General features: G+C 41.2%; 1 protein-coding gene across 1 annotated transcript in view; it reads right to left on the bottom strand.

Annotated features, from left to right (window-relative positions):
• Window positions 1-12,659, bottom strand: part of ahr2 (aryl hydrocarbon receptor 2) — a 95,247-nt gene that overhangs the window by 69,674 nt on the left and 12,914 nt on the right. Inside the window, exon 2 of the mRNA XM_003446578.5 lies at window positions 4,365-4,552. Coding sequence (XP_003446626.1) covers window positions 4,365-4,552 — 188 coding nt within the window. The remainder of the gene's footprint in view (window positions 1-4,364; window positions 4,553-12,659) is intronic.

The following is a 12,659-nucleotide window of genomic DNA, read 5'->3' as shown; positions in this document are numbered from 1 at the left end:
CAATTATAAGCTAAATAACTTCTTGACCTACAAATCAAAGTATTAAAAAAATAAAGCTAGAAATTAATTTCTTTTCTTTTTTTTTTCAACCTAGCTTTAAGGATACCAGTGGACGGGTTTGTTTTATAACATTGACCGATGCAACGATGCTCTCTAACCTCTTGGAAAATAACAATCCTCTCCTCTGGGGCTCAAGAAGATTATTTATCTAAAAGTAAATTCTGCCCCCATTTCTGTCAACATGGCGCAGAGGATCACTGAGGTTATTTGAGTTTCCAGCGAGCTTCCTCGCTTTGTTCTGCTGCCTCTTGTGAAAATAGCAACGATTAGATCCAGACTGCCTGAAAGACAAGCTTCCTATTTACAGTAAATGATAAGCGGGGGTGTGGTAGCCACCAGCTGAGAGGCTATATCAGTGCATGACTGTGAAATTTGGCCCTTTTGACTTGCCGTGTATTTGGATCAGTCCTCCTCGGCAACAGGAGGTGCGAGGAAGAGTGAGAAGAGGCAAGCATTTCTGCATAAATGCTGTCAGGCCGATGAGACATGCACCTGTTCTGTGCTGTGGCCTAAAATGCTGATATGATCATGTATGTTCTGTACCGTGCACAGAGAAAATAACAAGTGTACACAAATGTTGGGCTTTGTCTTAAATCTTAAAGTGACTTTCTTTGGGCCTAAGACTAACTCTTTGTAGGCAGTATATTTTATACACTAAATAACTGCAGCTGATTTCCACCATCATATTTTTATTCTGCTACAGTAGCTTTGCATAATTCACAGTTCATAATAATCACCCTCAACTGGTTGCTGCTCCCTAAACTGGTGCTGCTGGAGGTTTTTCCTGTTAAAAGGGAGTTTTTCCTTCCCACTGTCGCCAAGTGCTCGCTCATACGGGCTTGTTTGATTGGTGGAGTTTTCTCTGTATTAGTGCAGGGTCTTTACCTTTCAAAATAAATCATCTTTAGGAGAATGTTGTTGTGATTTTGCACTAAATAAAACTCAATTCAACTGAATTGAATTGAATAATCCTTCTTTACCCTATTCTGGGCGTTGGTGCATCCCCTCAGTTCACCCTTTGCCTGAAACCATCTATCTTAACTCCTCCCCCTTTAAATCCATCCTTGTCTTGATTGTCTTCCCTTTGCAAACACAAGGACTGAGCACCAGCTTGTTCAGTTTTTTTTTCAGAAACTAGGCACACAAACTGGAGGCAATGCTGGGTTATGTATTTATGGTCTTTTTACCTGGATTATTCAAGAAGTACCAAGCTGAACTTAAAGAAACCTGGTGAAGACGTAGAGCACAAGCAAAGGAAAACTCCACTGCAACACTGCTTTTAGCTTTGGCAGACTTTCATGCTAGCCTGAGACGTCTTTCCTTTCTCGTGGCTTGCTGTGCGCATACTAAACAAACACTGTCGTATTTGTCCTGCTGTTTAAAACAACGATTTGGATCACTGTCTAGACAGTTGCCCTTTAACCATTCTTAAACTTATCTTCTTCCAGTATCAGCCACAAAAGTGAGAGTGAGGTGAGCCTGGTGTATCTCAGCTGAATGCACACCCAGCAGGATGTTTCAAACCGCTGTTTGTCTGCATGCTGCTGCCTTATTTGGGGCCTGAAATGGAAATAAAGCTGGTCTAAAAAGGTTCAGAATAAACTGTTTTCATAAACCCAAAGTGTGTCTGACTAGTGGAGTGTGTTTTAGTGGAGTTTCCACACAGGAAACCAACAGACGAGGTAAAAAAAAAAAACAACCTTTCATATATAGCAGGAAACAAAATGCAGGTATGCTAAAGAATCGCAGAACACTACAGAGAACAAATAAATCTATCTAGCTGTAACTCTCAAACTGCTCTAATTCGTCACCACGAGGGTAAATACAGCATAAGATCCATAAAATATCAGATTTTATATCAGAGAAACACTGAGGCCTCATTGTGAGTTTTGTGGGACTCTACAGCAGCAAAAATATTAGACAGCTTAAATAAATTATTCATATTTCATCAAGGCACAGCACCAGCTAAGTGTCCAGCATCTATCAGTAAACCGAAGTAAGCTGCTGTATGCAGGCTGTGTCAGAGCCCAGTGTGGTCTAACCCCACGCAAAGGTGTGTGGACGTTAACCTGACAGTGCTGTACCAATTTATTAGCTACTCACATATTTGTAGGATCAGGATTTGGATTATTAGTGATGGTTGCGAAATGTGTACTTTTCCCTCCTTGTTACCAGCACTCAGTAAAGATGTCTTGATGCATTCTCAATCATCCAGGAAAGTAAATCTCCAAAAGTTGAATCTGTTCATCTGGACGTAGCGTTTTGTGGGAGATCTCCCACAAAACGCTACGTCCAGATGAACAGATTCAACTTTTGGAGACTCAGTAAAGATGTAACTTTAGCCAGGAGGTGGTGGCTGTGCGTATGCAGGCTTTTTGCCAGCCAAGAACATGTGTGGTGCAGTGAGATTAAGTAGGCCTGCACAAATAAGAGAAACACAGATGGCCAAAGACTACAGCTGTCAACAAGTCTTGTGTGCAAGCCACTCCAGGTAATCCGAACATGTCGTAAGTCTGCCACATCTAAGTCGGGTGAGGGCAGTTCAGGTGAGGGAGCGATCGTCAAAGAATAGCTGAATGGTTCCCGGTGAATCCTGAAATTGTTCCTGCTTGAAAAGCCCATCCCTATCTGCATATTATTTATTTTGTTACAGTCTTTCTCGGTTGCTTTGATGCAGTTCTCACATCAGGAGCGAATTTCCCCACCCACATTATCCTTACTCGTTGTGTTTGTGTACACGCTGTTATTGTTGCTACGCGCACCTCACCACTCAACGTTTTGTCATTTCTCATCTGAATCTCACAGCTCCTCATAAGAGCTACGGATGTCTCACTTTCCATAACGCTGTGCAGCACCGAGTGACTGTTTTCAATCAGACCACGTCAAACTTTCATTCAAACAGGTGTCGAAGAGCAAAAGTCACAAGCCCACAATCCAGCATCGCACTGCTTCTTACGCACGAGCATGTACTGTCAATCTATGTAGTGTAATTTTGCTGTAATATGCAGTAGTTGCTGCAAAGTTTGTGTATTTTTTCTTTGTTTCTGATGCCTATAGTTTCACATTTATCATCTTGATTTTCTCAGTTCCAGCAGTTACATCGTACCGAGCGTCAAATGAACCCTTCCCATTTCATTTTTGTGTCTGAACACTCTTTACCCTAAATCACGCCCACAGGTTCTTGCAGCACTTTTCAGAGTCAGTGAGGTTTCAATGGAAGAGTACAACCATTTGTTGTTCAGGTCTTGAAATGGTGATGAGATGTTTTTATTCATTAACTGTTTGGAAAAATGTATCAAGAGTGGTGAAAATGACTGAATCAAAGCGATAGAAGAAGACGTGCAAACATCATCGGACTTCGGTCCAACTTCAAGTTCATGGTCTACTGTTAAAAAGGGAGTTTTTGGGTTCAGTGACTCAAGATTTTCTACAGTCAATTAAATAACTGTGGTTATGATTTATTGGCCCTACTTTGTTACTAGATTTAGCCATTTATTGTACCAAACCGGTACCATCGGTATCTTAGTGCTTCACAATGACGTCTTCCTCTGTTGTATATATGTATGGATGGATGTTAGTTATTTCCACTGTTCCAGGGCCCCAAAATATTCTTCCTTTTGTGTCTTATTCTGGCCTTTTCTGGCTCTTCATCACATCGTGTCTGAACACTGATCTGGCACAAAATCGCTGTGACACATCCATCAATAAATGCTGACTTATTTGCTGATTTTCAGCCACTATATTTGTACACCCACTGAAACATCCCTACCCAACAAAACAAGTGTAATCTCCAGAGTTACATATGACCACATCTAATAATTACATCTAATTAGCCAGCTCAGTATTGCACTGACTTTACATAAAGCTTGGATAAGCACAGCTTTCCCAACATTGCTGCTATTAAACATAAATGTCGGATTCAAAATGATGCTGACTTGCTTCATCTTGCAGCTTGATTAGTTTCTGGATCAAGTCCCATTGACTCCATGTTAAAGACATACACCATTAAACATTTCAACACAGCACAAATCTGATGCCATCGCATTAACATAAAAGCCTGAAGCATCTCGTGGCAAAATAGCGCATCTGGGGGAAAAAAAAGTTTTTTGTTTTTTTTTAAAAACCATCACGCACTCATATATTGTTATGTGTCTGAAGCAGTGACACAGCATCCTTTCACACACTAGGTGCCAAACATTGCGCAAAGACATGTAATAAATATCCTGTCATATCTGAAATAAATCCTAGAAACTCTGATTTGAAGGATTGCATTTGTCAGACGTGGGAGTTGATCAAAGACTTACCGTTGAAGTAGCTCTTGACCTTCAGGTACCCGACGCTGAGGCGGAGTACGGACAGCTTGTCCAGCCGGGACCGCACCTCCTCTGTGAAGGGCAGCAGGCTGGTGAGCTTGTCCAGCTCGCCGTTGAGCCTGTCGCGATGGCGTTTGGACGGGTTGGACTTGGCGCCCTCGGGAGGTGGAGGTTTGGGCCTGTGCATACAAAGAGGGACAAAAGGGGTTATTTTAAAAGGACAGGTTGACGACCGAGAAACGTTTCCACATCTCAAGTGACTCTTGGAAAAGGTCGGTTTCTCTTCAGAGTCAAAGCATTGGTTTGAGAATGAGAGAGGTCATGAGAAGCCCAACAAACAAAGTTGGAAGCTGCATGTGTTCTGTGTACTGACGTGTGTGTGCGTCAGTATAAGAGCAGCTGGGATAAACTGAGATGACATGCTGATAGAAAAGACACTGCCAAACAAGCATCAGACATCCTTGAGTAAACCATGGCTTTTAGGAAGGCCTCCCTCTATGTCTACATTAGGGACCAAATGAAGCATGACTGAGAAGGCAGGAAGGCAACGGACACTCAAATAACCACTCGTTATAACAAAAGTATGCAGAAGAGCATCTCTGAAACAAGGTTTTGTGCGTTCAGACCTTGTTGAACCTTGAAACTGAAGAGCACAGTGGGTGTGTCAGCTAAGAACAGGAAACTGAGGCTACAATTCACACAGGCTTACCAAACCGAACAACAGAAAGCTGCATTATGCTGCCTGGTGATGAGTTTCAGTTTCAGATTGCAGGGTCAGACTTTGGCGTAAACAACTTAAATAATCATGGATACATCCTGCCTTGTATTAATAGTTCAAGCAGGATAGCAGCAAGATAACACACCATGTCACAGAACTCAAAAGTTCACTGTACTCAAACGGCCTCCACAGTTACCAGATCTCAGTCCAATAGAGCACCTTTGGGACATTGTGGAAAAGCAGATTCACATCAGAGGTAACAGTGTGATGCTGTCATGTCAATATGGACATAAATCTGTGAGGAATGTTTCCATCACCTTTTTTAATCTGTGACATGAAGAACTAAGATTGTTCTGAAGGCAAAAAGTGGATCCCACCCAGAAAAGGTGTAATAATGTGGACTGTGAGTTCTGTGTTTACTGTGCTATGACACGGCATCAGTCAGAGTCAGAGAGACTTTATTTATCCCCAAGGGGCAATTAAGATACAGGCATGGAAGAAGCTATGGCAGGGTCAGCAGTTTGAAGTTGTTTCATACCTGCTACACTACCTGTTTTTTTTTTTGTATGCTATAATAGCTGACTCAACCTCAAACTGATATCTAAAGAGTTAACCATCACAAAAACTCCAATAACAAGCTGTTTGGTTGAATTGATTCAGCACTCTATCTGCACCACCCCATGTGTGAGGAGGTGCAATCACAGTCGAACAGCAGAGAAAAGGAGGAAAACCATCAGGAACCATATACAGCAGCATGCACGATATCCGATATCCCCGTGTTGGTGTTGTTCCTGGATCATCATAATTAATGTTGGTCCAGGTTCAACATTACAACTGACCAGTCATTGTTGTTGTGACGTCACAGTTCGGCAAAATGGAAACATCATCAGACCAAACCCAAACCCCATAACCATAACCCTAACTACAGCCCCGTAAACCTAACCACGATCCACATCCTAACCCCCAACCCCAACCCTAACCACCCCCTTTTGGGGGATTTTTTTTTCCTAAGTGGACAGTGGCAGATTTTTTCCACATAACAAAACTATGACATCATAGCAATATGAACCTGGACCAACACAAGTGAAGTGAAGACACGGTGAAGACCTCACAGCGAGCTGAAATCCACTAAAAATCAAACCTCACAATGGATTTATGAATTCTTTTACTCACATCAAATAAAATCGACTAAACAAGCACTCAACTGATCAACTCATAGATCAACAAAAACCACATTAAGAAAAAAAACACATTTTCTAGAGCATTCAGAATAGTCTCAGTCTCCACCTTGTCTCAGGCTGTTGACAAGGTGACCAAAACATTCTGTGCCATGTTTTCCAGATTCCCAGTTCACTCGAGTTGTTTTGTACTAAGCAAAAGAAATTCCAAGGCCGTAAGGGAAAACATCCTAAAATAAATGTGTTCGTATGGCATTTTCCCATCATGAGCTTTCAGAACTGTTCAGAAGTACTTGTACTTGTTGAAAAACTTATTATACATCATCAGAAATACTGTAATTCCTCTGTGTTTTACATCATTTGAATAGAGAAGAGGTGATTCAAAAGGGCAGCTATTCTATCAAATGGAAGAAATCCATGAGCTGAAATTGAGTTTGCGTGCTGGATTATGGGTCAGGTATCACACACACTGATCAGTTCAGCGCGGTTGTTTTCCTTCAGAGCTGCTGACAGTTGGCTGAGTGGAAAAATAACAAAGCCCCGACCACCTCTGCTCTCCAGAGTCTAATCTGCTCCATCCACTCTTGCCATGGGAACCAGGTGAGCCGAAGAGTGATGTCACCTGTTGCCAGACTTGTTTACCAAGCGTGTGTGCTCAGCCCTGTTCAGTAAGCTCGCTTGCTTTGGCAACGGGAAACAGGACAGCGATCAAAGATGATCCACTTTAGTGCGAGTGTGAGAGTTTAGAGGCTGAGGAGGTTTATATACTTTCAATGTGACAGGAAATGGAGAACTTCCTTCCTAAATGAGGTTTCTTCCATTTCAAAAGGTCAATTTTAGTTACAGAAAACATGAAACTAAAAGGTGCAGACTTTACACACTCTGAATAAACTACAGCATCAGGCCATGAAAAGCAGGTGTAACACTGTATAAACGTGTTTGCCTAATACAGGGCTTCATCAGACTTATCTATTATGAGAGAGGGAAGATTTTAAATCAGATCTGCACAAATCCAAGACTGCACAGCTGAAATCTAGACTGACCACACTCCTCTTTGGCTGCACATCCATACACAGACATTAGCAGCTTCAGTCTAAAGCTGGGCAGTGTATCTACTATAACAAACTCTTTTTAATGATGCAACCGCCCCCATCACTGCCATCACGTGATTTACCAGTGCTCGTGAATTATGGCCACATTGGAGGTACAATGGACAGTGGTTACTTGTTAAAGGGTGAACAGCCCAGGGACCCTGTTTCACTTCCCATTTGGATCTTTTTTTTTATTTGCACCTAGTTTCATTTTTCACTTCTGGTTGCTGCTTAAATTTTGGGACCAAAGGTTGCTCGGTTATGGTTGGGGAAGGACTGCGGTTTGGGTTAAAATGTGCAAATTAGCAAAGGCAACCCCAGTTGTTGACAAATGAAGTGTTGAAGGTGACAATCACCATCACTGCCATAGGTGTCGGTGGCTGCTCACTCAGTCATCACTACAAAAGCATAACATGCAAGAGAGGCAATAAATACAAGCTGAAGGTTTAAACCGATGTTTCGGATCACTTAACTGCTGTCTGCATCAGTGCAGAAACTTCTTTTGGCATTGAAAAGCTGCTGTCTGTATTTACTTAAGAGACGCCGTGTGAATTTTGAAACTGAAAGGCGTGGACAGAGGTATTAGTCTTTACTGCTTTCTTTTGAGAGCGCGAAAAAATATTTAGCTGAATCATGAGAGCCTGAGTTTCAGTCACAGGTCTCGAGACTACTCAGCAACCATCAGCCACAAGAAGAAAATGTGTGTTCAAAGATCAGTTGTGAGTGGTTGCTGGAAGTTGATTTCAGCTGTTGTGAAACAGGCCTAGAAGCTGGCCAGTGACTCCCTGGTAACCACCAGTTGATAGGGAACAGTGTGTATTCTGTGGTCAGATGGCAAGTGGCTGCTGAAGGTTGCTGGAAGTTGCTAACTACTTGCCGAGTGGTAATGAAACCGTGGAAAGTGTGACAGTGGAGGGCCTCGAGTGCCAAAATGAATTAACTAAATACATAATTAAATAATGAATTAAATGTGATAATGAATTAAAACAGGAAATAAATAATTTTTAAAATGTTTTAAATGAAATGAATTGACATTTTATGATTACCTATATATTTAATGAATTATTTCCAGTTTTAATTAATTAATGGGATATTTAATTTATTATTCAGTGATCTGTTTATTTAATTAATTTTGGAACTCAAGGCACTTAATATGCAGCACAAACAGATCCTCTTCTGCAGCAGGAAGGCACAATTTTTTTCTTTGAAGGAGAATATTCCCCGTTTCCGGTTTCTCACTGAGTGAGAATTTGTCAACTCTTTACAGACAGGATTGTATCTTCCAGGCAACCACAGCAATCTGCTCTTGACCAAACTACGACAACCTGAAAAAAAGATTGTTCCTTACCACTGAAACCAACACATTTCAAAAGGTGCAACTTTTATTTCGAAGGTGAATAATCCATATTTCCAGGTTACCTTGAACTTTTTCAGCTTTCACTGCAGACCTGAGAGTAAACGGCAAATGTTTACAGACAAATCTTCCACGCAGTCACAATGGGGGTTTTGCTACAGCATCCTCTTCACTTAATTTCAACTAGAAACACCCACTACGCACTCGCTCAAACATTCAAGGAATGCATGTTTCTCCCCAGCGACTGTAAATTGCCGCTTGGTTGCCGATCAGTCTCTAGGCCAGAGTGAGGCCTGAGGCAACTTACAAAGGGAGGCAATTTAGCCATCTGCAGTTCTTCAGGGTACAAAAGCATCGATTTAATTTCCAAGCTTTTCTAAGCTAATGTTGACTAGTTGCTGACAATTACCCCTGAAGAGAACAAATAAAAATCCAACCTGAGTCCTGTACATAGAAATCAGATCACAGGCTGTTAGAAGCAACAGATAGAGCCAGGCGAGGTCTCATTAAGTTATTTACTGGTCAGACATTAGCAATAAAAAAGCATATAAATGAAAAAGTCACCTAACAAAAAAAGTTGCCTAACACATAACTGCCCCCCTTGTGCAATTGTGTGTTGTGTCTTTTCAAAGCCTCCACAAACAGAACCACAGATATTTACTAGGGGTGCAACAATACTCGTATCGATATTGAACCGTTCGATACAGTGCTTTCGGTTCGGTACGCATATGTATCGAACAATACAAAATTTTATATTTATTTTATCAACTTTTCTTCTGACGATGCTGTCTGTGTTGAGCGCTCAGTGGATCTGCGTTCGACTACCCTGCCTAGGCTGCACTGTCGAGTGCAGATCCACTGAGCGCAGCGCAAGCTAGCAAGACAGAAGCTAAGCTCGTTGCAACATGGCAACTGCCTCAACGCCAGCCGAAATTGAACATCCCCCACCCTCATTCAGATCTGGCGTTTGGAACTATCTTGGTTTTCATGTGAAGCATGACCCTGATGGTAAGCGCGTCATGGACAAAAGTAAAACACTATGTCGGATGTGCAACGCAATGCTCAATTGGTGGGATCTAGTGCGTTAGCGCAGTTAACTTGTTAACGTGTTGACGCCGTCCAGCCCCACGCACGGGGCGATCCGCGGTAACTCGTTAACGGAGATTTGCCGCGTTATGGCGTTAATGTCATTTTAACGAGATTAACGCTGACAGCACTAGTGGGAACACAACGAATATGACTGCACATTTACGCCGACATCATCCTAGTGCAAAGACAAGTGGAAGCAGACAAAAACAACAAGCACGCATGCTACAAACTTTACCGGAGTCATTTAGACAGCCGTTAGCACATGATTCTCCTTATGGGGACCTGATGTTTAATATGCTGCTGAGAATATACCCCAGAAGAAGCGTATAGTATAGCTTTTATTTTGGAAAGAGCCATTTCTCTGTAATAAACTCTCTTTTTTTTTTTATTTTGTTGTTTCAGCAACATTAAATTTAAAAACTGTACTTTTGAGTTAAAATATATATTTATAATTTTAATAAATGACAAATTAAAAAGGCATGAACATTTTTTTTGTATCGAAAAAATATTGAACCGTGACACCAAAGTATCGAACCGAATGGTGAATTTTGTGTATCGTTGCACCCCTAATATTTACATGACACAAAACCATAGTTTCTGGTCACTTTGTGCATCTAACAACAAGGCTGTGGCGGACAAATATTGTGTGTATTCTCTGAGGTAAAATTGCAGTTTCTTTCAGTGGAGTCTGATGGAGTGTAACAGTTTCAGTTCCTCATTAGATAATGCTGTACGGCTGCAGGTAAAGCAGTGAAAATTCTCTAAGTAAGGCCACAGCAGAACAAGGCTTTACTTTCTGTTATGGTTGGTGCTCCTGTTTCTGATTTTGTAAAACTGTAGCAGCATATATATAGATATAGATATAAGTTCATGAATTTCCAGCTGATTAATTTGTATTTTTAATATCTAAAGCTCCTGTTAGCGGACATACTGATGTTTCTTAAGAGGAAGCCTCGCCTTTATCATGCCAACTAAGTAGCTGTGACATCTCACATATTGCTTTCATAGAAAAGGCAGATAATTATCTTCTGCCACCATTCAACCTGGAAATATCAAGACGTGATCTTGGGTCCATATCGCTCAGCTGTACATCTAATGGTCTAATGTTTTAACTGAAAGTAGGACAAAAAGGATGACTGTGTGAGAACAATGTAGGGCTAATGCTGAGAGCTTCTCTGAGTATCTGATATGTAACCTTGCGTGATAAAGCCTGGCATCATATTTCATTTGAACACAACTTCCCGACTTCATTAATGTTAAAGTTGGTTTTTAAGGTTCTTTTTCTACTTAAACAGCTGTTTAAACTGTTGCTCCAGCTGCTGTTGTGTCTGGTGATTATCTCTGGGTGTGAGATAATCTTCTTCCCTTGTGAGACATGTGTTCACTTCTGTACTCCAGAGCCGATCAGAATGCGGGGTGTTTAATTTACAATAAATCCATCAGTCCTGTTGCTCACGCTGGCTTGGTAAGGACTTGTGCAAAGTGGTAAATAAACCCTGATTCCTGCAGGTCAGCGCCATTGAAAGCAGGTATCTGTAACTGAACTCCAGCAGCAAATCCGCCCGGCATCTCGTCTATAACTCGAACCACACGTCCAGAGCACAGAGGGGCTTTTCTTTTTCCCTGAGAAGGTGTGACACTGTGGAGCACCTTAAAACCGTCCCTGGAGATTCCTTTGGTTCACTGTGGTCGCTTTTGAGTTTTCTGAGTGACTTTTTTAAGTCGGTTTTTACAGCATGAAGCAGCACAGACGCCAACCACAGACTTCCCTAAAGTCAGACATGTTCTGCTCAGTGATTAGATGTATCTCACTTTTTAAAACTGAGACATGTGTCTGTCTGTTTAACTTCTGCTTTCTACAAGAAAAAAGCACATCTAAAAAGAGCTGTATTTTTAGCAAACTTGAGACAGGTTCGCCCCAGACCTCATTAACCCAAAGTTACCTTTTTGGCCACTGCTATGTTGGATTTTTGGAGTCAGACATTACAATTTTTTGATAAATTGGGTGGAGTGCTGCACATTGCTATAGGAAATAAAAGTTAATCCACTGGAAATGTCCCTACAGCACTAGAGAAACCGGTATATGTTTACAACAAGGAGCTATTTTTGCACACATCATCTGTATTTCAGCTCAAACGAATTTCCAACTGCTAGTGGACATACTGATCCTTCTTCAGCGGTCAGTGGTTACATATGTAACCAACGCTGCCTTGTTTTTTTTTTTCACTCAGACTTTCTGAGAAACAGAAGCTAAAGCAGAAGATTTCAGATAGAAGATGAAAGGAGGTGGTGCAGAAATGTTCAGTATAAGCTCATCCAACTTATGATCTATCACAGTTCACAGGTTACTGTCATTGGTGAAGTACAGAAATAAAGTTATGTGTCCACTGAGGCGTCAAGGAGGCTTGCAAACAGTCATATCTGGGAAAAATGAATCTCATTCAGCAATAAGAAATCAAGATAACTGTTTAAAAGGACACAAGTGCTATGCAGCAAAGTAAAGCGTCAAGCTATCACATCATTGTCCCCCCGAACAGAGGGAGTATTGTAATCAGTTCTGTTTGTTAGCGATCTAGCATCTACAGTTTTCAAGATATTGTGTTCAAATTTTGTGTGATGGTAATTTTGGTGAAAGTCACACCAAATGTTAAAATCAGTAAAAACTTATATGAACCCACAATTTTTATGGATCGTCTTAAAACTTCACAACAATATACCAGGCCTCAGGGGACATAAGTACCTAGGTTAGCTAAGCATTTGACCTTGACTGCCATTGTTAGTGCCCAAGGTCAAAGTTGACCTTGGGCACTAACAATGGCAGTCAAAAACTGATATATTGAGTAATATATCATATTA

The sequence above is a fragment of the Oreochromis niloticus genome, linkage group LG23 (genome assembly GCF_001858045.2).
Source record: "Oreochromis niloticus isolate F11D_XX linkage group LG23, O_niloticus_UMD_NMBU, whole genome shotgun sequence".
NCBI classification, from domain to species: Eukaryota; Metazoa; Chordata; class Actinopteri; order Cichliformes; family Cichlidae; genus Oreochromis; species Oreochromis niloticus.
Note: the sequence above shows the minus strand (reverse complement) of the source record. Positions and strands in the feature narration are given on the sequence as shown.